A 26,871-nucleotide genomic window follows, 5' to 3' on the forward strand; every position below is an offset into this window, starting at 1 on the left:
ATTAGTGATAGTTGTCTGTTAAAAGTGTTTGGAGGCTCAGAGAATCCTTTATGTGCCACGCTTTCCTTCCCCTCCACTAATGTTTAGGTTTCATTTGCATCAGGGAGGGAGGAGTCACATGTCAACACAAATAAAGTACGTCTATAAAAGAACAGTATCTTTCATATCCTATTTTATGCAAATGTCAGTACAGTATTTTCAAACTAGATTACATTTTATTTCAATAATATGTTTCCTTCAATACCTTCTAGGAAGCTATAACAACTAAACAATTTACACTTTTCAACATAACACTTCTCAACTTAACTGGGTCGTATCTGCAGAACTATGTCACAACTATAGAACTATATTAGGCCTGCGGCTTGTTTTGGTCTGGATCAAAATAAATGGCACAAAGCGGGTATTCCACTCTAAAGGCGTCTCCATTGCCAGGTCATGTCACGCTCCGGTGCGTTGCCGTCAACACACTCAGGTGGCGTAGCGGCAGCCGAGCCTGCAGCCTGCCTTTCCTTTGATCTCCCTGCTGTGTTTACCTTAGCTGGTTAGCTATGGCGTCTCAGTCTTAGTCACTACGGCATGCAGCAGATGTGCCTGTAAGGCAGCTGAAAGGTGAGTAGTACTCGCAGATAGCTAGTTCGCCCAGTTGTTAAACACATCACAGAGAAATAAGGGGGGAAAGGAGAGAGTCATGAGGAGGATGGACTGTGGGATTATAGACACCACCTGATAACTCCTACACCACAACACACACACTGGACCTTGAGCTGAGAGTCGGGTGGCAAAGGGAAACAAACGCACCTCATGGACATCCACTGGGGAGGACAAAATACCTGAGGGGTTTGACTAGGGGATTGAGAGGACGTAAGACAGTACCTGTGGTGGAAGCCTCTCCAGATCTGCACCAGGTGTGAGGCATTAAGGAGAGGAGCTCTGCGTCTGTTTCTATCACCCAGGGCCCAGGGCGGTGTGTCAGGTGCTGTGTGCTGTCGGTCTCTCAAAACAGGGCCTGACTGAGGAACCAAATTGATTACAAAGACAACAATGTGGACAATGATTTCAAGTTTACTATTGCCTCTGTTTATACAGTGTACAACAATTTAGTAAACATAGCTTATTACTGATGTGCAATAAAAACAATATCCAGAGAGATGTGATTGTACAGACAACAACGCCTACATCACATTCTGCTGTCAGTTTACACCTGGCACTTCCTCACACTAATCATACAGCACAATGTGTTAAAGCTGCTGGCTGGTGGTTATTGTCCTGAAACAAAAACCCACTGTAATTAATACAGAGAACACAGCACCACTGCTGCACTGGAATACATACTTCATTACAGAGAAGAAAAACCATGTGGGCATTGTTGTTTCTGCAGATTATACATGACACACAGAACAGAGGGGTAAGACTGTAAGACGAGTAAGTGTATCACAGGCAGTGGGAGAGGTAACTCTATACCTCAGAGCTGGGAGAGAGAAGGAGAGGGAGAATGCGACTAGGCACGTGCGGAATGCAGAGTGGCGGGGAGAGAGAGCAATCTACATTTCAAATGTTCAAGGATGTTTCCATTGTGTGTTTATGAAACATGGCTGCTAGGACTACAAAGGTAAGAGGATATGGCATCAAAGGCCTCCCTTAGAAAACATAAAAAAGAAACATTGCTGCACTGAAATGTACAGCAGAACTTCTCCTCCTCTGCTCTACTCTGGTCTTTAACTAGGCTCATTTGATTGCAGTGTACAGGCCTCAAATCAAGGCCCTGCAATCCATTTTCTCACTGTAACCTACCGCTGGGTCTGTAGTGGGTTTAAAGTAGGAGGTAGACAGACAGAACTGGCCCGAGTGGCTATAGAGAGAGAGGAGAGAGAGAGAGAGAGAGAGAGAGAGAGAGGAGAGGAGAGAGAGAGAGAGAGAGAGAGAGAGAGAGAGAGAGAGAGAGAGAGGAGAGAGCGAGAGAGAGGAGAGAGGAGAGAGAGAGAGAGAGAGAGAGAGAGAGAGAGAGAGAGGGAGGGAGGGAGGGAGGGAAAACAGAGAAAAACAGAAAGAGAGAAAAAGAGAGAAAAACAGAGAGAGAGAAACACACAGAGAGAGAAACACACATAGAGATAGAGAAAGAGATAGAGAGAACAAGAGAGAGAGAGAGAGAGAGAGAGAGAGAGAGAGAGAGAGAGAGGAGAGAGAGAGAGAGAGAAGGAGAGAGAGAGAGAGAGAGAGAGGAGAGAGAGAGATGAGAGAGAGGGAGAGAGAGAGAGAGAGAGAGAGGAGAGAGAGGAGGGAGGGAGGGAGGAGAGAGAAGCAGAGAGAGAGAGAGCAGGGAGGGAGGGAGGGAGGGAGGAAAAGAGAGAAAAGACAGAGAGAAAGAGAGAACACGAGCGAGAACCAGAGAGAGAAACACACATAGAGATAGAGAAAGAGATAGAGAGAACAAGAGAGAGAGAGAGAGAGAGAGAGAGAGAGAGAGAGAGAGAGGAGAGAGAGAGAGAGAGAGAGAGAGAGAGAGAGAGAGCGAGAGAGAGAGAAAGAGAGAGAGAGAGAGAGAGAGGTGGTGTTCTGTTCTGGATGAAAAGACCTCATTTAGGGAAACAAAAGACATAATGGAACGGGGTGTGTGGGAAAGAACGAGGGCAAAGTGCGGAGGTGGGTCCAAAATGGTACCCTATTGCCTATAAAGTGCACTACTTTTGACCAAAGCCCTAGTCTCTATTAATCCACTACTTTTGACCGAAGTAGTGCACTACATAGGGAATAGGGTGCCATTTCAAACACAGTCTTGTAGCCCTACTGTAAGTGCAGCCAGTGACCGACACCAGGCGGAGCCTGCCTGTCTGATGACGGTCAGGGTAATATTGTTTACAAGCTCCCTCAGCAGAACCCCACTGCCCTCCTCCAACCATCAGCCAGCCACAGAGCTCGCCCTCTACTTAAGGCAACAAGACTGGAATGTGTTCACTTCAGCATTACAAGCCTATTAAAATACACTTTTAATTATGCTACAATCTCTCCAGGGATCATTTATTTTCCTCTCCTCCTCTCTTGAACTGTGTGTTCTTTGACATCTGCACCAAGAGATCAACAGCACAACTGGAACTGGGAACTAGCATGTGTTGTTTTCTAACTAGCTCCAATTAAAGGGCATGTTGACAGATTATAGTACGTAGCTTCTGCTACTGGTACGGCTGGTGGTAGTTTGTGCTCCAAACTAGTAGGGTGAGGAGGAAGGGTAGGCGGTTGATGGGGAGCAGAATAGTGAGGAGAGAGGGGTGCGGAGGTGAGGGAGGAGAGGGTGAAGAGGGTGGGGAGGGTAGAAGAAGCGGCTGATGGGAGGGGAAGAAAGGGGGCTTATGGGAGATATCTCATGTACACAACATAACCAGGCAGCCCTGGGGGGTTAATGTGTTTACACTACCTGGTCTGTGATCTATCATCAACCTCATCAACTTCTATTACCCTTCACATACATAACCAAGCAGCATCTCTAACGTCTTACCCAACCGCCGATCCACAACACTCACTCACACAATTTCTATTGGATTAGTAAAATGCTAATATACAGGGTATAACCCACTCCCCCACTAGACTGGGTTGATGTGCAGTACTGTACATCATCATTCCAGTAGTTGATTTATATTTAGTGCCGCTGTGCCTTTTCAAGGCGTTTCGGGTTGAACACCTCAACAGCTTCAAAGGAGTTGTTGTATATATGCATATGAAACGGCAACCACATGGAACCTATAGCATTATCATAACAAGTCCTCCATGATAGTTGTTTTCTTATATCTGTATAGACAACAGACAGACATTCCCTCTGATCCTGAATCAGTTTACCTACACCAGTGAGAGGCGTAGAAATGGGGGATGAATACAGTACACTTTATGAGCATGGACCATCTGTTATCTTTAGGCTAACAACACAACTGGTAAGCGGATCATCATAAGTCTATAATGTGCATAACATGTGCATTATTTCTCCCACAGTGCACATAATAGCATAATAACAGTGATGGCGTGGGTTCACCACAGAGCAGAGCCCATGCAGTCAGGCTGAGGTTAGCTAGGTGCTGATGGGGGAGGTGCCTGCCTCAAAGAGCTTGTTTTCACTTTACTCAGGCTTCATTATGCCCAATCAATATTCATTTAGTCACTAGAACTATTGACTCATTTCTAAAATAAAATTACAGGTAATTTGTCTTGTCATGAAATAGGGTGTATTATCCCTTTAGAAAGAAAACAGAGTGGGTGGGATGGGACGTGGTGACCCATAGAAAGCTGGATACAATTGTAAATATATTTTTTGATAAGACATTGAAAAATCAATGTCTGCTTCCTGCAATCTGTCTCGAGCAAATCAATCATAATCTGCACAGTTGGTAGTGGGATGCGAGAGAGAGCGCGAGAGAGAGAGAGAGAGAGCGAGAGAGAGAGAGAGAGGAGAGAGAGAGAGAGAGAGAGAGAGAGAGAGAGAGAGAGAGAGAGAGAGAGAGAGAGAAAGAGAGAGAGATAGAGAAGGGAGAGAGAGAAGGGAGACCGAGAGAGAGAGAGAAGAAAGGGTGGAAGGGCCCAATCTTTGTGTGATATCTCTGATTTCTGAATGGCTTCTCATCACGGTGATAATAGGGTCATCATTTCAACACTTAGCTAACCCCAGCCCCTTCCATTCAGCCTGGGGTAGAGGGGAGCAGAGGGGAGGACAGGCTCCAGAGAAAGAGGAGTGGAATCATTCTAGCCCCATTCATCTTAATTCAGATTGGCAGACAGACACCAACAGAAGTGACCTAGAAAAGAAAAATATCAAGGGGACCAAATCAGTTGAGATGTTGCCCTGGTGTGTACTATAGCAATAAGTATGTTATTAAACTAGTTATATCAAATGATTGTATGTAATTACAGAATGTTTTCTGAACAATACATACATTAACAAAGAACCTAATGTCTTGAATAGGGGAATTTCTGTTTTGAAATTTACATGTTTGTTTCAAATGTTGGTTAGGATAATATAGTTACGTTCACATTTGAAGTAAAAGGAGTGTGACCTGAATGTCAGTCTGATGTGAACTCCATGCCACCATCTGTAGGCATCTCTAGTAAAACTGGATAGCAGCATGACATCACACAACAAAGATGGCCATACACAGTGCTGACTTCTGACCACATTACAAAATGGAAGTTATAAAGTTATAAAAAGTTATAAAGAAGAGAAATACTTGGATATGACTGCATAGGTAAATGGGTGCATACATTAAATAATAACTGAACCAACAACAAAAATACACAAACAGCACAATGTGTATTATCTTGGTTTTTAATATTTTCATATTGGTAACTTGGATAATAACAAAATCATGCACATTTAAAATAACATTACATGAAATATCCCCAAAACATCTTATGACACCAGATAAATATCAGTAGTGTTGATTCAATCACTAATACTTTTACAACTAGATAGTAGGCTATATAGCTACAATAATGTTGCGCCACCTACAAATGAATTGCTTTTGTCAGCAATAGGATTCGCAAATGCAATGCAGTTGTTCAGTCGAGGGGTGCTGTGCAAGTATGTTTAAGCATTTCATTAAAAAAACTGCAAGGTCAAAAATAAATAGCATCCATTATTTGCAGCAGATCTCCCCAAAGCATTGGGAGCGAAACTGTTTTGAATATCAATTGGCTTCCAAGTGGCAAAAGCCCACAGATAATACAACAAAGAAAAGTTGGTGTCAACTAATCAGTTTAGGACACAGATTTAGAAGGGCTTCTAAATTCTTATGAATACTTGAAGCGGGTTTCCCTCCTATAGGTACCAACTAACCACTGCTTTCTAGAGAGCACAGCATACCTGACCTTGTGCCAACGAAGGAATCTGTCAAGCGCATGACGTTAACCAACTTAATTAAACTTAACCATCATCTCTATGAACGCGAGAGGCAATTAGTCTAGTACAATAGTTAATGCTTTCTAATAATAGTCTCTAAATCCAAATGAGATTACGCCTGCTCCCTCAGGCATTTTCACTGTGATGCTTCATCCTTCATAAGCATGTTTGGTTTGCTCCACGGCTGGGCTCTCTCTTCTGCTCTTACTGGTTTCTCGACCAGTGTGGACTAGTCCTACAGAAGCTGTCTGAATTGTACTGCTTTTTCATATCTATACAAAAGTAAAACAAGTGTAAGACACTTGGAATAGCTTCCAGTCAATGATGTCCAGCAGAGTGTGCGTAAAGCTTATGCTGGAGCCTGTCATAGGATATGTCAATTTATTGTCCGTTTTTTCTATATCTTATCAAACGTATGTTTTGACAACCATTACTTTTAATATATTTAAATAGAAGTAGAATATACAGCTGATTTGAAATACATATATAATAGGTTCATACACATTTTCAAAGTGGTATGACATATTTATAACATGCAGACAGTAGCCTATACTTAAAAACTATTTTATCCCATGTATTTGATTATGCTCTATTATAATATTATCACCGATTAAATAAGCGAGAGGTGCACTCAACTTCAGCTAGGGTACATTTATGTAAAGGAAAATGATCCGTTTCCTACCTTTTCCTGAGTACGAGCTATAAGTATTTTCCCCGCTCCTTGGGATCTCTCACACACAAACACACACACACACACACACACACACACACACACACACACACACACACACACACACACACACACACACACACACACACACACACACACACACACACACACACACACACACACACACACACACACACGCACACACACCTCCTCGTCCTACTTCAGAATAGACCTCTTATCATGCGCGTATGGTGCCGGGGAAGTCATTATTGTCGATAATAGAGTATCAATGCATATTGACGTCATTCAAAATACCTCTCTCCTCTCTCGGTATCCCTGGTAACCGGTATGCTATTCAGAGATGAGTGACTGAGCATTGGCCATTCATTACGTCCCTCATTGAGGAACAGTAAATATAATTGGCCAATAATGCAATGAATTTCGCTTAAGCCCTTGCGGGCACTCATGACAACTTCAATAGGAAAAGTACAATTACACTTGAGTAGGTGTTTACATAGATTATTATTGATTCATTTGTATATTATACGAAATCAATTATAGGCTAATAGTTAGCTGTAGTCTATATTTAAACAATATTTATAAACAACAGTAGCAAATACCTTTATGGCACATATCTATTGTAGCCCTGCTCAAAAGGGAAATACATTGACATAGGCCTACCATTAAATAAAATATTTTGACTTTGTTTTTAGTTTATTAATGGCAACATATTATCAATAATAGTAGTACTATTATTAGTAGTAGGCCTAATAGTATTATAATGATCATCATCAGTAGAGTAGGATATCATTATTTCTAGACCTCTACTTTTTCTTCAAAAATAGATGTAGTAGGTCTAGTATAAACAATATCAACATTAGTATCCTGAACCTTATATACGTGTGTTGTCATAGATGTTGCCGCAAGAACATGAGGAAGAAAAACTGTTGGGGTAACAATAATTAGTTTGGCTATCATAGCATTGCGGGTGGTTGTAAAAGTAGGTATTCTAGTACCATTGTCACCGTCATTATTCTCTCTTCATGTATGTATCTGTCTTGTCTTTCCCCAACTCTGCATTGGCTCACTGTACCAGCGTCACTACTCTCTGCTGCACTCCAGAGGATTTCAAAGCGTAGGAACACGTGACACTATGCACACACTTTTTAGCAGCGCCTACAGCGATCCCTTTCGGTTTATCGGAGATTTGAACTATAAAGCCAGAAACAATCAGCACTGTGACTATAAGGCCCGTGGATGTCTGTATTTAAAAAAATATTTATTCCGAATATGCATTATTACACCTTTATTGTGGTTAAAATATGAGCCTAAAATGTATTTTCTAAATATAAAACTATTGCAATTTAAAAAATAAATTGTGCAATATTATTATAATATCAATACTATTTTAATAGTATAGCCTAACTAGTATACATATTTGTATTATCATTAGGCCTATTAATATTGGCCTATCATTATATTGATGATAATGTAATAAATAATTCAGGAGTTATTAATATATGGCACAGGTGCGTAAAAAGCCATTGTGCTGAAATGAAAAATCTGGATATCCATAATGGCCGATAAACGCAATATATTAAATAAATCGGGACTATCCATATTTCTGCAGAGAAACGTATCTGGTGGCATCAAAGGAGATTACATCCAGTGGTCATAGCGGATTTGCTGTAGTTCATATGGTACTACTAATCTGCCCTCGCTTGGGGCTTTTACGACTTTCGGGGTGAGAGAGAGCGAGAGAGTGTATGTGACTGGTTTATTCCTGGATCCATGGAGAAAACTATTTAGCAGCCGCTTCAGTTAACAGCTGTCACACGTTAAGAGTTGCTTATCCCACAGTTGAGTGGAATGCTTCCTAGATTTCAGCTAATATTACAAATTGCTGGTTAAGAAAAAAAATACGTTTACACAAACAGCCAAACCTAAATTGTTTGGGATAAAGGTTATATTTATATTCTACTGTGTATTATTCGCGCCATAATGTATGCATGCTCTTGCCATGTCTTACCCTAACAACGCAAAATGCGTCTGGCGTAAGAATGTCGATATGCACAAAATAAATCCAAATCAAAAACCGTCACCCCTTTTTAGCTGCCGTTGCGGATTTTAATTTACGGCACGTAGGATCACCGACAGTCAGTTAGTCTGTTACGAGGCATCTATTCAAAAAGACAAGTTTTGCGCTCAAAAGAAACAATAAACCATAAACCATGGAAAAAAGAAGAACAGCGTGCAGAACATGGAGCGCCTTTTCCCCTTCAGTATCTGAAAAGCTCTTTCTGACAGACAACAGCCCATTTGTTATTGATCAAGTGTGAAAGTGACGGCTTCGTGTATTTAGAATAAGAAGAAAGTTGGAGTCGATCTACTGGCTCGCATGATATCGCCATCCAGGGGCTGGTGCACTGGAGTCCTACAGCACCGAGCCTTGTTAGAGAAAAACAAATAGAGAAATAGCGGGAGAGGGATTGTTAGTGAGAGAAAGAGAGGGCGAGAGGGAGGGGGGAAAGCGGGGAGAAAAAAGAAAACATGGAGAGAGAGAGAGATAGGCAGGGCTGTGGTATTAACCCAGCATAAGCTTGCCTTTTCCTTCGATGACTACACCCCGATAGGAGGAGCGTGAAGAACGTAGTAGGCGTCAGAATCCTCAATTTCCAACTTAGCATCTTGGCAGGACATTTTCCCAAGCAAAGCCCCCATCCGAAGGCAAAAAACTTCTTCTGCACGGCATGAGACAGAGTGAGCAAGTGAGAGAGAGAGAGAGATAGGAAAAATAGAGCGTAGCAAGCAAACACAACCGTCAGTTGAAGCTGACTATCAGCAACTAAAAATCTATATCTAAGTCTATGTATTTGTTTATATTTTTGCTTTTTACCACAATCATTTAGAGGGGAACAGACAGCGGTCTGTTGATACGAGACTCCTATGACTGAAATCGGACAGTGCATGAGAAAATAAAGAGGAAAAGTGCGCAAGTAAGTTGCTTACTTTCAGGGCTTTCACCATGGCGTATCCTCAGGGCTATTTGTACCAGCCATCCGCTTCGTTGGCGCTGTATTCATGCCCAGCGTACAGCACCAGCGTTATATCGGGACCCAGGACCGAAGAACTTGGTAGATCCTCATCTGGCTCTGCTTTTGCTCCCTATGCCGGAACTACCGCGTTCACCAGCGCTTCGCCCGGGTACAACTCCCATCTCCCGTACAGTGCGGAGGCGGGAGCGGCCGCCACATTCGCTTCATACGTGGTGAGTGAGAGAGCATAGAATCGAAATTGCCGAGTGGAAAAACATGTGGAAAATCTTATATTGTATTGTTGGTAGGCCTATGTGTAGAATTTTAGCATGGTGCAAATGAGGCAAATCTATTTCTGGTTTAGCGTGCGTCTGTATTTTGACTCTTTTACATTTGGGTAAGTTAGTTGTAAATAGGCCCATCCATTTTAATGCAAAGACGAACATGCAAAATAACTAATTAGGCTAATTTGCATGTTATTGTTCTTTGGCTAAATGCATTTTTTTCTGTAAATAATGAGCAATGAAATAGGTCGTTGTGTTGAATCAGTTTGCATACAATAACAAACAGCAAGCTCCCCACCTTGGTAGAACACATTATATTCCATAGTTATTTGTTGGATAAGGTCTTTATTAGTCTATGCGAAATTACAAACTCGTTTATTTAGGGCTACTCGGTTGTTTTTATGGACATTGACCAAATGTTCGTTCACTTGGGAACACAGATCCTAATATTTAGCATGTTCTAAATCTGAATGTGAGTTGAGCACGCAGTTATACTCAAATGAAACCAGGTATTCAGGCCAGCTGAAGAATAGTGGGAAATAATGATAGTAAAATCCTGTCTTGGTAAAATTATGACAAGAGAAGACATGGTAGGCCTGTTACGCATGATGTTAATGCTTCATCTAATTTGTAAATGAGGTTGCTTTCACTAAGCATAGATGACTGTGTTGTGGTTACAGTCAGCAAGACAGTCTTGAAATCTTGAATACAAAAACGCACAAAGAAAAATAAAGTTGAGAACAATGTCCATCTGTGTACAATTTTAAAAGTGCATTGCTGACGCTTCTGATGCTTGATTTATTGTAACCAACCTAAACGTCAGAGGTGTGTGTGTGTATGTGTGTGTGTGTATTTGTGTTTGTATGTGTTTATTATGGTGCCTTCTTATTGTTTGGAACTTATTTTGGAACGTTTTAATTGTTATGAGTCGTTGACAATTATCTGAAAAGCATTTTCTTTTCGACGGCTTTGTTTTCAGAGTTCTCCCTATGACCACACGACGGGCATGGCTGGGTCTATAGGATATCACCCCTACGCTGCTCCCCTGGGTTCATACCCCTACGGTGACCCGGCATACCGAAAAAACGCGACCCGGGATGCCACCGCCACTCTCAAAGCCTGGTTGAACGAGCACCGTAAGAACCCCTACCCCACCAAGGGGGAGAAGATCATGCTGGCCATCATCACCAAAATGACCCTCACCCAAGTTTCCACCTGGTTCGCCAACGCCAGGAGGAGGCTAAAGAAGGAGAACAAGATGACCTGGACTCCCCGAAACCGGAGCGAGGACGAGGAGGAAGACGAGAACATCGATCTGGAAAAGAATGACGACGACGAGCCTAGCAAGTCGAAAGACAAGGGAGACTCGACAGACACAGAGTTAGGTCTGTAGAAAAATCATCAATTTTTTTATCGCAGTCGTTTCCACTCAGGGCGCAAAATGAATTGCTGGTTAATGGTGGTATATTATTTATAATGGGACAATTGCTTTAAATAATAATCACCTTGAACTCCCCTCATTTGACTTATCATGTGCTGAAAATTGCTGGTGACGTAAAGTGTTTAGCATTCGATTTATCTTTAACTGCATAATAAGACGGGTTGCAGCTGGTGGACTGGGCTGTGTATCGCCTAATGATAATTATTACGATTAAAACACCATCATTAATATCACGTTTTTCAGTAGCTGTATGCCTAGTTGTTTGCAGGCCTATTATTTATTAGCCTACTTATTATGATAACTAGGCCTATTATTATGGTAATTAGCATATGCACAAATATGAACGCATGAGTGCATGAATTAGGGGCCTATAACATATTGGTAGCCTATCTGTATCTTATGTCAATGTTATACATCTTTTTCACAGTAACTTAACTCTTGTTTCTCTCTCACTGCAGATCATAAATTGCTGAACCCGGGGGACATAGTGTGCGACAGATTTAAAGAGGAGAATCATGGCAAAGAAACGGATCCCCTTCTGAGCGACTCGGAATTAAAAGACCAGGGGGATCGGACAGAGTTACTGCCCGAGTCTGCTAAACCCACCACCTCGTCTCCATCCGCCGTGCCTCGGGGAGGAACCGAGCTCGTTGCGCAAGACAAGCCGTCAGAAATGGGCCATGCGCCGGGCACGGTAAACAGCAACGTGACGTCTGTTATTCACTCCTCCCCATCGGCCCCTAAACCCAAACTCTGGTCCCTGGCTGAGATCGCAACGTCCTCGGACAGGTGTAAGAGCAGCAGCGACGGGCCGCAGGGCCATGGGATGGGTCACAGCACAGTGATCACCACCAATGCAGCGTCACCATCACGGTCCTCCCCACAGTGCCCTCTCCCAAACAGCACAGTCCTATCCAGGCCTATCTACTACACGTCCCCTTTTTACCCGGGCTACACGAACTATGGCAGCTTTGGACATCTTCACAGTCACAGCAATCACGGCTCGGGCACGGGCTCCACCGCACATTTCAATGGATTAAACCAGACTGTGTTAAATAGAGCAGAAGCTTTGGTAAGAGAAAGCCAGAAAGGCAGAGGCCAAACGCAGGTAGATCTTTGTAAAGACTCCCCTTATGAACTAAAGAAAGGTATGTCAAACATTTAATAACTTGATCCCTTTCAAAAATCCATCGGACTTTTATTTATTATTTGTGGTTGCATTACAAAAAATAAGAAAAATAATAATAATAAAGGAAAATTCTGAGAACAGTTATTTTCTGAGTAAATGCTTATCTTCAAATCTTAGTTTCTGAATGGTTAATCCTAAAGATGTAACAAGAATGGTCTTCATCGCTGCAGCCGCCTGGGTCTATTTGTATTAAAGACTAATATGTATATTTAATGTAGCATTTTTGTATTTAAAATGGACAATACACTATCTTTGAAGTAAATTATGAGAAAAAAATACACGTGTGCAGCGATTATTCTGGGGGGAGCGGGAGGGGACAACTGTTATTATCAAATGTGTCAGAAGGGCTTGAAAGAGAAACACATTATGGAAAATGAAAGAGGTATTTATCGATGGGATTGTGTTCGTTTACCCCGTGACAGGTGTATCAATTACATTTTCGATACAAAAAGAGCACTTCAGCTTTATACAACATGAGAACGTGCCGAAATTTCTCAAATTCTCGAATGAAAAACATATAGGCCTACAGCCTTTTAGGTCTACCCAAATATTTACATTTTGGTGGGGTTTGGACAAAGGTATTGGCAAGAGTTTACTGAATATATGTATATTTCTGGCTCTATGTTTCCTATTCCTTTCTACATGTGCAATAGGAGGATACTTATGAAGGTGAATATGATAACAACGGCGTAACTGGAGGCCCAGTCGTTTAACCCAATTACTTTCCAACCGCAACGTGTTATAAGCAAAGCAATCAGGTGGCGAACTCCAGTAATGAGTTCGATTTTATGCCAAATTTAGAGCTCATTACCATTTCCAAGGCGTGGCAAAGCTGTTAAAAGGACGCAACCATGCATTTATGGCTTCAGAGCACACTGGCCAGTTATATCATTAATGTTGGAGCCTCCTTATTAATGACGCGTTGGATGTGAAACACTCATGGTTAGGTTTAGAGAGGAGGATAGCAAGACTAGCATGTCATGCACACAGTAAAGGCCACAAAGTTTCCAGGGTTTCATCGGTTTTGTCAATAACCGAGTCTCTCACTGTCATCAAGGCTCAAACTCTTCCTTCCCACTTCCGCAGGTAGGTGTCACACTTGCTCCTAATTTCAGGGGTCTCATTCTTAATCCGTTACGGAAAGCCGTCCCTGATCGAATGGCCTAGTTAAAATGGACCAAAGGCTGGAAGGCAGAGAGAGAGAGAGAGAGAGAGAGAGAGAGAGAGAGAGAGAGAGAGAGAGAGAGAGAGAGAGAGAGAGAGAGAAAGAGAAAGAGAGAGGGAGGGAGGGAGAGAGAGAGCAACTTGAAATGGTCACAGTTATTACATGTTTACTATAACAATACTGCCAGGTGGGAAAACCTGAATATTACAATGTGTTAACATGGGACAAACCATTTCCTTCGCAGAAATACAATACCGTGGTGGATTTTTGAGAGAGAAAAAAATGTTAATGTGGCCTAATCTTTGAAATTTTGATTAAGGCTGATTTGTAAGATGAGACAAATGGTATCTTGATTTGGCACAGATATTGGGAAATGTTTTGAAAACAAATCTGTTAATTATAGTCGAATTATTATAATAGTATTACTCCTAGTAATATTTGTTTTATCAGGTGCCAATTTTGTTTTGTTTTATGATCAGTAGTGAACCTTTAGTGCTTCTAGTATCATTATAATCAGTTGATCAACACGGGAGTACATTAGCTCATGTCTTCATGGAATTACTCACAACATTTCATATATATTCCTGTTTCTATTTCTAAACAACTCAATCTTTGTCTTGATTATTTCTATTGGAAAAATATTGAAATAGGCCTACGTTGAATAATTTTGAATAATCTCAAGTAATAATAATAATAATAATAATAACAGTAATAATAGTAATAATGAACTAGTGAAGTGGGCCAGCTTGCTCTTGTTAACTGCCTTTCATTAATCTCTATAGTTTACTTTCCGCACTCGAGTTGAAGCCTCCCCTGGGCTTTATATAATTCCCTTAGCCCTAATGTCCTCTATTCCGAGTCACACGGGCGAGCGACTGGGGCTTCTATTTTAATCTCCCAGAGTATGTGTGCTGCCTGGCCCAGTGATTGCAACACATCATCCGGCTAAATAGCATAATTATGTTTTTCTTTGCTGATCCCTCCAGGAATTGAAGTGTTCGATGCAATGTCCCCTAAGAGGACATCATCGTTTTTATTTGAAATAGGCTTTTTAAATGGAATAATTTATTTTTCAAAGGGACAATATTTTCAATTTCAGAGACGTAAATAATCTATATTCAGCTTAGGTAAATATTGTATAGTTTAGAATCGTTTATGTGTAACATTTAAAGCGGTGACACAAATACCCGAGCATTCTGTTAATGCAATTTACACCGCTCTCTATGATTCGAGGAATATGAGGCAAATGTTTGGAAAATCATCATTTATACTGCTAAATTGGATCTTGAGACGGACATTGCATAGCCCATGGGCACGGAGTAATAAAACAAGCTTGTCATGTTTGTCTTCTGCACTGTCGAAATAACCCAAACGATTTGACCACATTTGTGAAATACCATTTTGAGACGGAGTTGTTGTTTTGTTGTTCCAGAGATGTGCTGCTATTTAGTGATTGTCCTCCACGCAGTATGTTATTCAAATCACGTCTAGAGGGACAGAGAAACAGGGCCTCTGTGGAGACTCATTCAACATATTGAGTATGTAAAAAAATACACATTATTATCATTATATATATTTATTGAAATAAATTATTATTATTAGGCCTATTATTATTATTATTAGCAACTGCGACCAAAGACAATAAAACCAATATATTTCATCCATAAAAAAGACTTTCCACAATCTTAGTTTGAAAAAGTTGACACTGCTTTTTAGCGTTGTAATGCGATCATGCTACCGAGAGTGAGACCACTGGATCTGTCCGAAACCATTGTCAGTCCTGAATGCATGGAATAGGGGAACTCTGCAATGATCTAGCGCAACTTTGTTCAACTCCTTTCTCCCTCCCGTCTCTCTTCCAGTTGAACGGCTCGCTGGCTCATTGTTGCGAAGCGATGCATGGATACAATGTGAGAATGCCAAGTGAGGTTGAAACAGTTCCCATATGTGAAGGAGGAAAAAAACATAATGAACCCAATTGATGGAAAAGAATAACCGATATATATTTTCGCTTTTGTCGGGATAGAGGAATTATTGACATTTCATCAATGCATTTACGTCTACATTAGTTTAAATATGTAGGTCTGGAGGAGGACAATATTGAACTGTTAGACTAATAAAATAGGATCGAAATATGCATACATTTGTAACAGTTGAGAAAAATTGATGTCTTAGGTCATTTCGATCTTCAAAATCGAAAACCCTTTTTGTCAATGCATGAATGAAACAAATAAAACATGCCTTTATGGTTAATTATTTTCAAGACGTATAGACAAATTGCATTTTTTTTTTCTTCCCAAATCTAATTATCACTTCAAGTGTAGGATATCGCTAGATGTATCAACTAAACATAACGTTGCGTTTGTACAGAAACAGACATGAAAAAAAACGTATATTAATTTGGTGCATGCAACCTGGGTGAGAATATAAATTCTTGCAACAAAAATGCAAACGATCTTTAACATGAATCCCTAAATACATGCTATGCACCCACACCTTAGCGTTGAAGCACATAAGCCCTAAAATAAGACATTTATACATATTTTTAGTATCTGTACCATCATATTCTACTGGGAAACGTTACACTGTGACTGAAAATAGTGTATTGAATAATCACAATTCGGTCACTGTGTCTTTGTAAATCAATATTTTGCTTTTATTTTACAAGCTAGACCCATATGCCACATTCAACATTCATAAGCATCTCCTCCCATCATGCACCCAGTCTCCGGTGGTAGGAAAAGTTCGGTGATATCCAGAGAAGATAGCCTAATCGAGTTCGGCTAATAATGCACATTGACGATAAATATGCAAATCATTGGTTTGTAAAGGAACGTTTTAAAAGGGTGGGTGGTGGGGGGGGGGGGGGGGGGGGGGCAGTTGTAGGCCTACTAACTTTCATGATTTTGAAATGAGATCTTCATGGAAAAAAATAAGCCTAGGCCTAAAGGCTACTGCGAGTTCAGTCTTTCAATCGACTTCAAAACAGGCATTGATTGCAATGTCACACATTTTCTGTACTTGAAAATCAGGAACATAATTAGCATACACAAATTGCATTATGGGACATTTTCTTGATTTTAAATCATTGTTTTTACCTGTATGGTGATATAAAGTTTCAAGTGTAAATGGAATTTTTTGTCAGGTTTCCTGTAAGGTGGAATATATTGCACAACTACAAAATGCATGATTGATTGTCTCAGTGTGAGGATATCTAGGGGTCGCGCAAACCATGTCACCAAAAACCAGAACCTGCTGATAAAGAAATTCCCAATTGTCCTTAAAAATTAACCCAAATGAAAAAAAATGTCTAGGCCTACATGATCCAACACATCTGCCATGACTGCGGTAGAGTAGACTAGAGTCAAATTCCGCTCCAAGTGTAAAGAGACACCCTTCTATTTGACCTGCCCACAGCCCACTTTATTCGGGACAACATCTGTGACAACCAAACAGTGTTGCCAAAAACACAACTGTTTGTTTTCTTCTTCTACTCCTTGAAGTGAACAATATGTCACTTCTTTTTCCCGCTAGTTGGTATAAGAAAAAAGGGGAGAGCGAAAAGGAGTCTGTCTGGCTTTTTGCAGGAAAGCAAAATATCGGTTGGGAATGGAGCTATTGTGAGTGTAGGCTACCAAAAAGCAATATCGAAGCATTTTGTCTCTCAGAAAATAATGTCTGATCAGCTCACCCGTCAACAGACGTCATCCCCCAAACGCTGTCAAACAAAGCTGAAGTGGAATGGTCTTTCAGCTTTCAGAGGGTCTCTCTGGGAATACCGCCTTCTACTTATTTAATCATCATATCCCCGAGAGCTCGAGCCTCTTCATTAATTATGGGCGCAAAAAAATCAGCCGAGCTGTTTCTGTGTAGGACGTGAGCGAGGCGTTAGCTCTGTTTTGGCGCGCATGGGAGTCGTGACCGCTCGGGGATAACATTTTCACAAATTACCCACATTTTCCCCCTAAAAACCGAATCGGTGTCAGGGCTCATCTTACGTGTGGCGTTTCGGTTGGCTTAGAATATCTTCAGTGCAAAGAACAAGCAGAAGAGGTAAACTGAATGTTTTGATATATTTGCCACTTCTAAACCGTTCATATTGGATGAACTTTTTATAGGCCGGAGCACATCGTAAACCGACCCAGATGAAGTGGCAGTGGGGTGGGTGATTTACCACTATTAACCCCCACTCTACCCTCAACCTCACGGACTGTTTTTCTATTTTCCATGGAGCTCTCGGGGGAGAGATTACACATGTAATTTTCAGCTGTCTGATGTTTTAAGTAAACCCCCCATACATAAATAAAACAGTTCTATGAAGAAAAAACATTAACGAAGAATGATGAACTGTGAGGTGGTAGGCTCCTTCTATAGGAGATTTAAGCATGATCTGGATTTATACGTGTTCTATCAGCAAATAATTATAATGCACATGGTTACACAACAATATGGTGGGTGAATGTAAGAAGGGTCAGGGGTTCACTTCAAAAATGAAGAATTTGGGTATTTATGGGGTGTAAACTTCAGACCACATAAACCACAAGAATTACCGTGTTAACGCCAAGGCAGATTTTAATGTAAAATCTGTAAAACTCATTTTTGACGTCTAATGATTTTTAAATAACCTTTGTTTCACCTTTGCGATATTATTTACAGCCTGCACTATCCTGTAGGTCTGACAACTCCGATGTGTTGGAGCAAGTTGTTAAAGTTATAATTTTGTAAGGAATATTTAAACTAGGGTGAAAATCAATTAGACATTTTTTAAATAAAAATAATTTGTCGAGTATTTATTTAAAAATTAAAACATACAAATACAAAAGGAAATTAGGCCTACTATAAAATTAATATGCAAATGTATTATATATTTATTTTGTATCATTCATTTTTATCATCTATTTTTATTATCATTATACAATTCAGTAATTACCTTTTGAAATGTTTAAATTACTTAATTATTTTCTACAAAAACACACTTCATACCCCCTAACATCTCAAGCCACTGACAACACTTTGACTCTCGTAATTCCTGCCTATTGAGTGGTCTATTCTGACAGCAGTGTGGTAGGAGCTCCTGACCCTGTGACTGGAGAGGGCCCCTGTTCAGTGGCCCTGTAAGGGCTCACTGGTGGTGCATGCTGGGGGCCCCTGCCTGGCCCTGGAGGAGGTGGCATAGGCTCTGGTTACTGGGTACCTGCACAAACACACACTAACACACACACACGCACGCACACACACACACACACACACACACACACACACACACACACACACACACACACACACACACACACACACACACACACACACACACACACACACACACACACACACACACACACACACACACACACACACACACACACACATCAGGCAGAAGGGAAGTATTGTGGCCAGCTCCTCAGCTATGCACTGATCACAGAGCAGTGAATAAAGCAGCACAGTCTGGAGGAACAGAGGAGACGCCAGCACACACAGATCTTTGCTCATCTGGTCTTCCCTGTGTGAGTGTGTAACCAGGACCCCCCCGGTGATTACAGTACTGGATATATCAACCACTGAACTTTGTCATCCTGCTGGCTAATTTTAGTGACACACCACAGCCACAGGATGGGCCTTTAGCTCTCTACCTTCCTTCCAACAGGTTCAGCCCAACCTCACTTTCAATTCGTGCATATATGTACATAATGTATTTCAGAAGATTTTGTGCAGGTTTGATATAGCAGTAGGGTTTGGAACAGCGGAGGGTTGCATACCTAGTAGTTGTGTCGGCAAATAGAATTTTGGAAGATACCTGATAATTCTATTTTAATGAACAAAACAGAGCTATGTCTAAAAAACACACACAAAAACACTTGGGGATATATCAGTTATTTCAAGCACCTTTCAAAAGGAAATCCTAATCACAAGTCTTACAATGGTAAATAAAACCATGAGGAAACACCTTTAAAGCAACACAGCAGCTCCTATACAGATAAGACCCAATATTATTACATTATTAATGGCACTGATGAAGATTGATGAAGTGTTTTCTTTCAGTGACTTCAGAGGGTCCAGGAAAGGGGGGATGAGAAGGAGGAGGGGTGGAGGGTACCGCGCTGCCTGACTGTTTATTTACATTTGCCCTTTTTAAATGATCCCTTTCTGTCCAACATCTGGTCCACATTACCTCACAGATATCTGTCCTAATGACCACTCCGTCTGATTCATCTCTCCTCTCTCTCACACACACACACACACACACACACACACACACACACACACACACACACACACACACACACACACACACACACACACACACACACACACACACACACACACACACACACACACACACACACACACACACACACACACACACACACACACACACACACACACACACACCTGGGAGACTTTACCCTCCTCTCTCACACCACCATCTTGCACATAACTCCTCTCTCTTTCCTTCTTGCCCTTTTTGTTGTGCTCCAAGTCAGCCATTTTCTCTGAGTGCATCCCAAATTGTACCCTATTCTCTGGTCAATAGTAGTGCACTATTTTAGGGAATAGGGTGTCATTTTGGATGCAACCCCTGGATTTGGTGTAGCCTGACGGATGCAAATGGCCACTTACTTAATTGGATCAGTTCCCAAGATGGAGATAAACTCGTGGTGCTTTTTGCCAAGTTATTTTCAGCTGCGTTCAGTTCAGTGGTGTGTGTAGAGAACGCTAATGAGGAGGAGAGAGGAGAGGAGACACGGCAGCATAGCTGTCCTCAGTCAGAACTCTGAACCAGACTTCTTCCCTGAAACACAATGAGGAGACGGGGACGCAGGTCCCCTTGTGTGACACCACGCTCTACATTCCAATTAAGAAGAGTGCCCGTCGATGATGCAACACAGGAGCTGTCCAATCAAACGACAGAACACGGAGCGCACCAATCTGAGCCTGCCTGCTCTTTCAGGAACAGGTAGTGGATATTGTCATTCAACAGATAAATTAGTCTGGGAATGAAATTGAAATTCAAACGGTGCCTATCACGGACAAAAAAAGGAAAAGGAAATCCGTTTCATTCCATCCTGTCTGTGTCTGCTTGTGTTGCGCTCGCTTGATACCTGAGTGCTTCAGACATTAGCAGATGATTATTGATGCAAACATTGATGCCGTCATAACAGTGCTGCTGTGTTGCCTCCCCAAAATCAAGTGGTGGCTGTGTGCCAGAGGGGGAGAGAGAGTTGGCTGAGGTTCCCTAATTAACAGGGTGGTCTACAGCCTGGCCCAATAGGTAATCTCATCAGAGCAGGGCTTTATACAGATAAAGACCACCCTCCTCTCATCTCCCTCCCTCCTTGTGTCCCCTCTCCCTACTCACATCCCCCACCCCAAGGACTCCCTCTCTCCCCTCCCTCCCCAAACCTCCAACCACGCCACAGTCAAAGTCGCTAATACCTGGAACAAGCAAACATGGCTAGCAACATACCAGGGCTCAAATAAATCGATTGACCTCATTTTCAATAACAGTGCTGTTTCCAGACAAATGAATGATTTGTTGGCCCCATATAAAACTGCCATCTGGATGGAGTGTACAGTACAATGCAGTACAGTACAGTGCAGTAGGTCCCAGACCTGTGTTCAAATACTATTTTAAATATTTTAATAACTTTTGAGCATTTGCTTTGGCCTGCCTGGATTGGCAGGTAGGCAAGGTTTGCAATTTTCAGATTTTTCAGTTGGTTCCATTGTAACAGGCAAGCGCAATCAAACCGGTTTTAGGTATGTAAAATTACTTCAAATACTATTTGAACCCTGGTCTGGTAGCTATGCATCACCCGGCAGCACAGCTGGCACAGGCTGAAGCTAGGAGGTTACAGTTAGCATCATCCCTGCCTTAGCATCTGGCTGAAGCTAAAATAAACCAATACCGGTGAGGAGATTATGCACTAACTGAATTTTGCACATTCTGGTCTCAATCATATTAGGCCATAATCCCAATCAATCTTGACACTATTCTGATCCAATCCAAGCCAGCCCTGCATCCTTCATAGACATAATGTGTATTTTATTCAGTTATCAAGTCACTTTGTAGCTCTGACCCCTTTTGTCTGAGAAATATATAGAAAAAATGATTCCAAAACAAATCCCTGACAGAGCTTCAGCTGTAGTCAAAGTCCTCGTCCCACACACAGTCCTTTTGTTTTGGGGGGCTGAGATTGGTGGCATCGTGGTTCACACTAGCTGCACAGCCTGCACTTGAGGTTTTTAGAGACATCTGATTTATTAGCTTGTCAAGGGAAGCATTGTTCAAGAAGGCAATCAAAAACCACTTACCTAGCTGAACTAAAATTACTGCTTTTTCACTGGCTAATTTGTGTAACTCCCATGGAGGGGGCTGGGTAAAGAGTTTGATGAGGCATAAAATTATGATTAATGAATTTATTGCCCCACTGCTCATCAAACTGTTGTAGTTTATACTTCTCCCTTTTTCCTCTTTCATGCCGATGGTGTCAGGGAGACCGGAGCGACTGAGAGAGAGGGACAAGAGAGGGATGGTTTAGTGCTGGCCCTGGTCGCCCCCCCAGTCCTTAACCTGTGTGACCTGACAGGTATGTGAATGTAACTGGGGCAATGCCAGCAGACTGGGAGCACAAAGGACAGTTTAATAGGAGGTTAAACTGGAAACAGGAGTAAACCCGCTGCAGGGGAACATGCTCTCAACTTTCAGGCTCTGATCACTTTGTGGGAAAAGCCAGCAGTAACCAGATCCAACAACGCCACCCCTCCACCCTCTCTCTCTCTCCCTATTTCTTTCCCAGTAACCCCCCTTCTTTAGCCCTCGAAAGAAGAAAAAGCCAGTGAGTGAGCAACAAAACCAGCAAATAATTAATTAAAAATCAACATGAACACAAACTATTGAGGAAACAATCACCTTTTTGTGAATTGAATGAGGCTAGCGTAGGAATAAGCCATTATTGTGTTCACACACACACACACACACACACACACACACACACACACACACACACACACACACACACACACACACACACACACACACACACACACACACACACACACACACACACACACACACACACACAATGGTGGGTGTAGGGGGGGTAGCAGGGGTAGAAGAGTGGTCGCAATGGGGTCAAAATCACTTCTGCATGTTTGCTAAATAAGCCCCCGTCTATCCCCCTGTACCTCCTCCATACACCCCTCTCTCATAACTCCAAGGCAATACATCTCTCTGTCTCTCAGTTCGACATTGTATAGATGTTTACACTTGATTACTCCACATGCCTTTCTCCCCTCTTGCTCTTTGGGCAATTGTGCTTGATTAAGTCCTCACTTGTTCACCATCGCCGGGAACACTAAAGAATGCATTGTTTCTATGCACTGCAGATCCTCCCTTGGAGCTTTCGCAGATATCCCCCGATAGGCCTGTTTCTGCATTCACAGATTCATTAGGTTGGTCTCTTAAATACATCAAAGGGCTTCCATTCACACAATAAACTGATAAAAGCAATTATGATCCAATGCTGTATGGTATTTAGATCGCATGGGATGTAGCATTAGATAATGAGCAGGCTTGATGACATAAGAATTCTGCGAAAGCTCTCTCTCTTTCTAGAATACATATTCTACTTGCATGCAAGGTTTTCCTTAACAGTATGCTATGAATTATCATAACAGTGATGGATGAAGTACAGCAGTATATTGTGCAGGAAACCCATATTACAGTAAAATTTAATTCTTTCTTATGATTGACATAAACTCCTCACAATAGTCAGAGGCCTACTCAACATAGTTATGCTTAAAATATGTTCAACATTAAACGTTAACACTTACATTCCTTTAAATATTAATATCCTTCATGCACTCCGTCATTCCCTTTGACAGTGGTTGAAGAAGGGATAGGCAGGGCTGTATGATTGTGATAATCTCATTTACTGAGATGCATGGAGGAGATGAAATAGATTTGTCAAAAGGAGAAATTAAAATTCTCTCTGCAGCACTGAGTGCCTGATATTCTCTCTCTCTCTCTCTCTTTCTCTCTCTCTCTCAGCAACCCAATCGGCATATGCAGATAGATCATATTCCAATACATTTTTCATGAGCATGTTTCATCATTATTCGGGATAAAAAGGGAGAGGCGGAAAGTGGTTATTAAACAAACGATTGAATCATCAGACTGAGAAATAGCTTTAGAAATAAACTTTCTGAGCAAATGTTTTGCTCCACAATCCAATTAAACTCTTTAACAAATGTGCATATAGTCGAACCCAGTTCATTATACAGCATGCATTTGAATGGGAGCAGTCAAAATGGAATACCTCCTCTATCAGGCTTTGCTAAACTTGATATTTTCATCAAAGATAGTCGTTTTTTCACCTACGATTGAATATGATTGAGATCGTCCACACTATTTTTCTCAAAAGAAAAACAAATCCCAGCTCTATATATTATGCAATAGTTGTAGCAATGCTCAATAGTTTGCAATTCAAAATGTAATTCCTCTAAGAATATCATTAAGTTATAATATCTAGTTCCAACCAGAAAATACATCCCTGTGGAATTCTAATAAGAGTGTTACTTGCATATAATTTACCACAGTAGCACAGTAGTCCTAATCCTCTGAGCGCTCTGGGTGCTGGCCTGTGTGTGTGTGTGGGGGGGGGGGGGGGGGGGGGGGGGGTTCATACACAGTACCTGCAGCCAGTGGCTGTCATCACTTTCATATTTAGCTCAGTTACTGCACAAACACAGAGCAGAGATGCATAGAAACTACCTTAAATTAGCAACAGAACACTGCCTGCTGCACTTGAAACGTACCTGCAAGTCAGCATTTCATTGCACTGTGTACTCCATGTACAGTATATTATGTGTAAAAGACAATTAAACAAACTTGAACTTGAAGTGAATTTACTGGCAATGACTTCTTTTCAATTCGTCTGTGGTTTGTTCAAGATCAAGACAGATACATCACTGAAAACAATGATAGAGGAATTTAATATCGCTAAAACAAAAAAATATATTATTTGTTTTTACTTCACACAAATTACAGTACCTCAGTACTGCCCTGTTAAGCTTCACGGTCGTTTCTTTGTTTTCTTGTTTTGTTGGCGACATTTACTATAATAAAAGAAAATGTACGCTCACCACGCTGCACCTTGGTCTCCTTCCGCCGACGGACGCGACAGAACTACCCACCACAAACGGACCAAGCAGCGTGGTAAGGAGGACTGGACATGGGAGGACATCCTGGACGGCAAAGGATCCTGGACGTGGGAGGAGATCCTGGCCGGAAGGGATTGCCTCCCATGGGAACAGGTGGAAGCAGCTAGGAAGGCGGAGGCAGCTAGAAAGGGGCCCCAGCGTTACGAGGGGACACGGCTAGCACGGAAGCCCGAGAAGCCACTCCCAAAAGTTTTTTTGGGGGGGGAACACGAGGAGATTGGCTGAGTCAGGTTGGAGACCTGAGCCAACTCCTCGTGCTTACCGTGGGGAGAGTGTGACTAGTCAGGCCCCATGTTATGCGGCTCTGCGCAGTGTGTCTCCATTGCGCACTCATAGCTCGGTGCTCTATATTCCAGCTCCCCGCATCGGCCGGGCTAGAGTGGGCATCCAGCCAGGACGGATGGTGCCGGCTCAGCGCGTCTGGCCTCCAGTGTGTCTCTTCGGTCCAGGATATCCTGCGCCGGCTCTGCGCACTGTGTCGCCGGTGCGTGTACACAGCCCCAGTACGTCCTGTGCCAGCACCCCGCAGTTGCCGGGCTAGGGTGAGCATCCAGCCAGGACGGGTTGTGCCAGCTCTGCTCTCCAGACCTCCAGTGCGTCTCCACGGCCCAGTGATGATCCATGGCACGAAGCTTCCAGTGATGATCCATGGCACTAAGCCTCCAGTGATGATCCATGGCACTAAGCCTCCAGTGATGATCCATGGCACGAAGCTTCCAGTGATGATCAATGGCACGAAGCCTCCAGTGATGTGCCATGGCACGAAGTCTCCAGTGATGATCCATGGCACGAAGCCTCCAGTGATGATCCTTGGCACGAAGCCTCCAGTGATGATCCATGGCACGAAGCCTCCAGTGATGAGTCATAGCACGAAGCCTCCAACGATAGCCTCCAGTCCGGAGCCTCCAGCGACGGTCTCCAGTCCGGAGCCTCCAGCGACGGACTCCAGTCCGGAGCGTCCAGCGACGGTCCCCAGTCCGGAGCCTCCAGCGACGGTCCCCAGTCCGGAGCCTCCACCGACGGTCTCCAGTCCGGAGCCTCCAATGACGGCCTCCAGTCCGGAGCCTCCAGCGACGGACTCCAGTCCGGAGCGTATAGCGACGGTCCCCAGTCCGGAGCCTCCACCGACGGTCTCCAGTCCGGAGCCTCCAATGACGGCCTCCAGTCCGGAGCCTCCATCGACGGCCTCCAGTCAGGAGCCTCCAGCGACGGTCCCCAGTCCGGGGCCTGCAGCGAGGGTCCCCATTCCGGGGCCTGCGGCGAGGGTCCCCAGTCCGGGGCCTGCGGAGAAGGTCCCCAGTCCGGGGCCTGCGGAGAAGGTCCCCAGTCCGGGGCCTGCAACAAGGGTCCCCAGTCCGGGGCCTGCGGCGAGGGTCCCCAGTCCGGGGCCTACAACGAGGGTCCCCAGTCCGGGGCCTGCGGCGAGGGTCCCCAGTCCGGGGCCTGCGGCGAAGGTCCCCAGTCCGGGGCCTGCAACGAGGGTCCCCAGTCCGGGGCCTACAACGAGGCTCCCCTGTCCGGGGCCTACGGCGAGGGTCCCCAGTCCGGGGCCTGCAACGAGGGTCCCCAGTCCGGGGCCTACAACGAGGCTCCCCTGTCCGGGGCCTACGGCGAGGGTCCCCAGTCCGGGGCCTACAACGAGGGTCCCCAGTCCGGGGCCTGCGGAGAAGGTCCCCAGTCCGGGGTCGGCGACGAGGGTCCCCGCACAAGAGGCGCCACCAAAGTGGGGTGAGCCAGAGGTGGAGCGCACCAGAGCCGCCACTGCAGGCAGATGCCCACCCGGACCCTCCCCTATAGGTTCAGGTTTTGCGGCCAGAATCCGCAACCTTTGGGGGGGGGGGGGGGGGGGGGTACTGTCACGCCCTGACCTTAGAGAGCCTTTTTATGTCTCTATTTGGTTTGGTCAGGCTGTGATTTGGGTGTGCATTCTATGTTCTTTAATTCTATGTTTTGTATTTCTATGTTTTGGCCGGGTATGGTTCTCAATCA

General features: G+C 43.2%; 1 protein-coding gene across 1 annotated transcript; it reads left to right on the forward strand.

Annotated features, from left to right (window-relative positions):
• Positions 1-9,151: 9,151 nt before the first annotated feature.
• Positions 9,152-12,525, forward strand: LOC129834784 (iroquois-class homeodomain protein IRX-5-like). The gene is made up of 3 exons (XM_055900055.1): positions 9,152-9,813; positions 10,844-11,249; positions 11,764-12,525. Exons 1-3 carry the CDS (start codon positions 9,571-9,573, stop codon positions 12,468-12,470), a joined length of 1,356 nt encoding a protein of 451 aa, XP_055756030.1. The 5' UTR covers positions 9,152-9,570; the 3' UTR covers positions 12,471-12,525.
• Positions 12,526-26,871: the final 14,346 nt, after the last annotated feature.

This window comes from Salvelinus fontinalis, chromosome 35 (assembly GCF_029448725.1).
Source record: "Salvelinus fontinalis isolate EN_2023a chromosome 35, ASM2944872v1, whole genome shotgun sequence".
Classification (NCBI taxonomy): Eukaryota; Metazoa; Chordata; class Actinopteri; order Salmoniformes; family Salmonidae; genus Salvelinus; species Salvelinus fontinalis.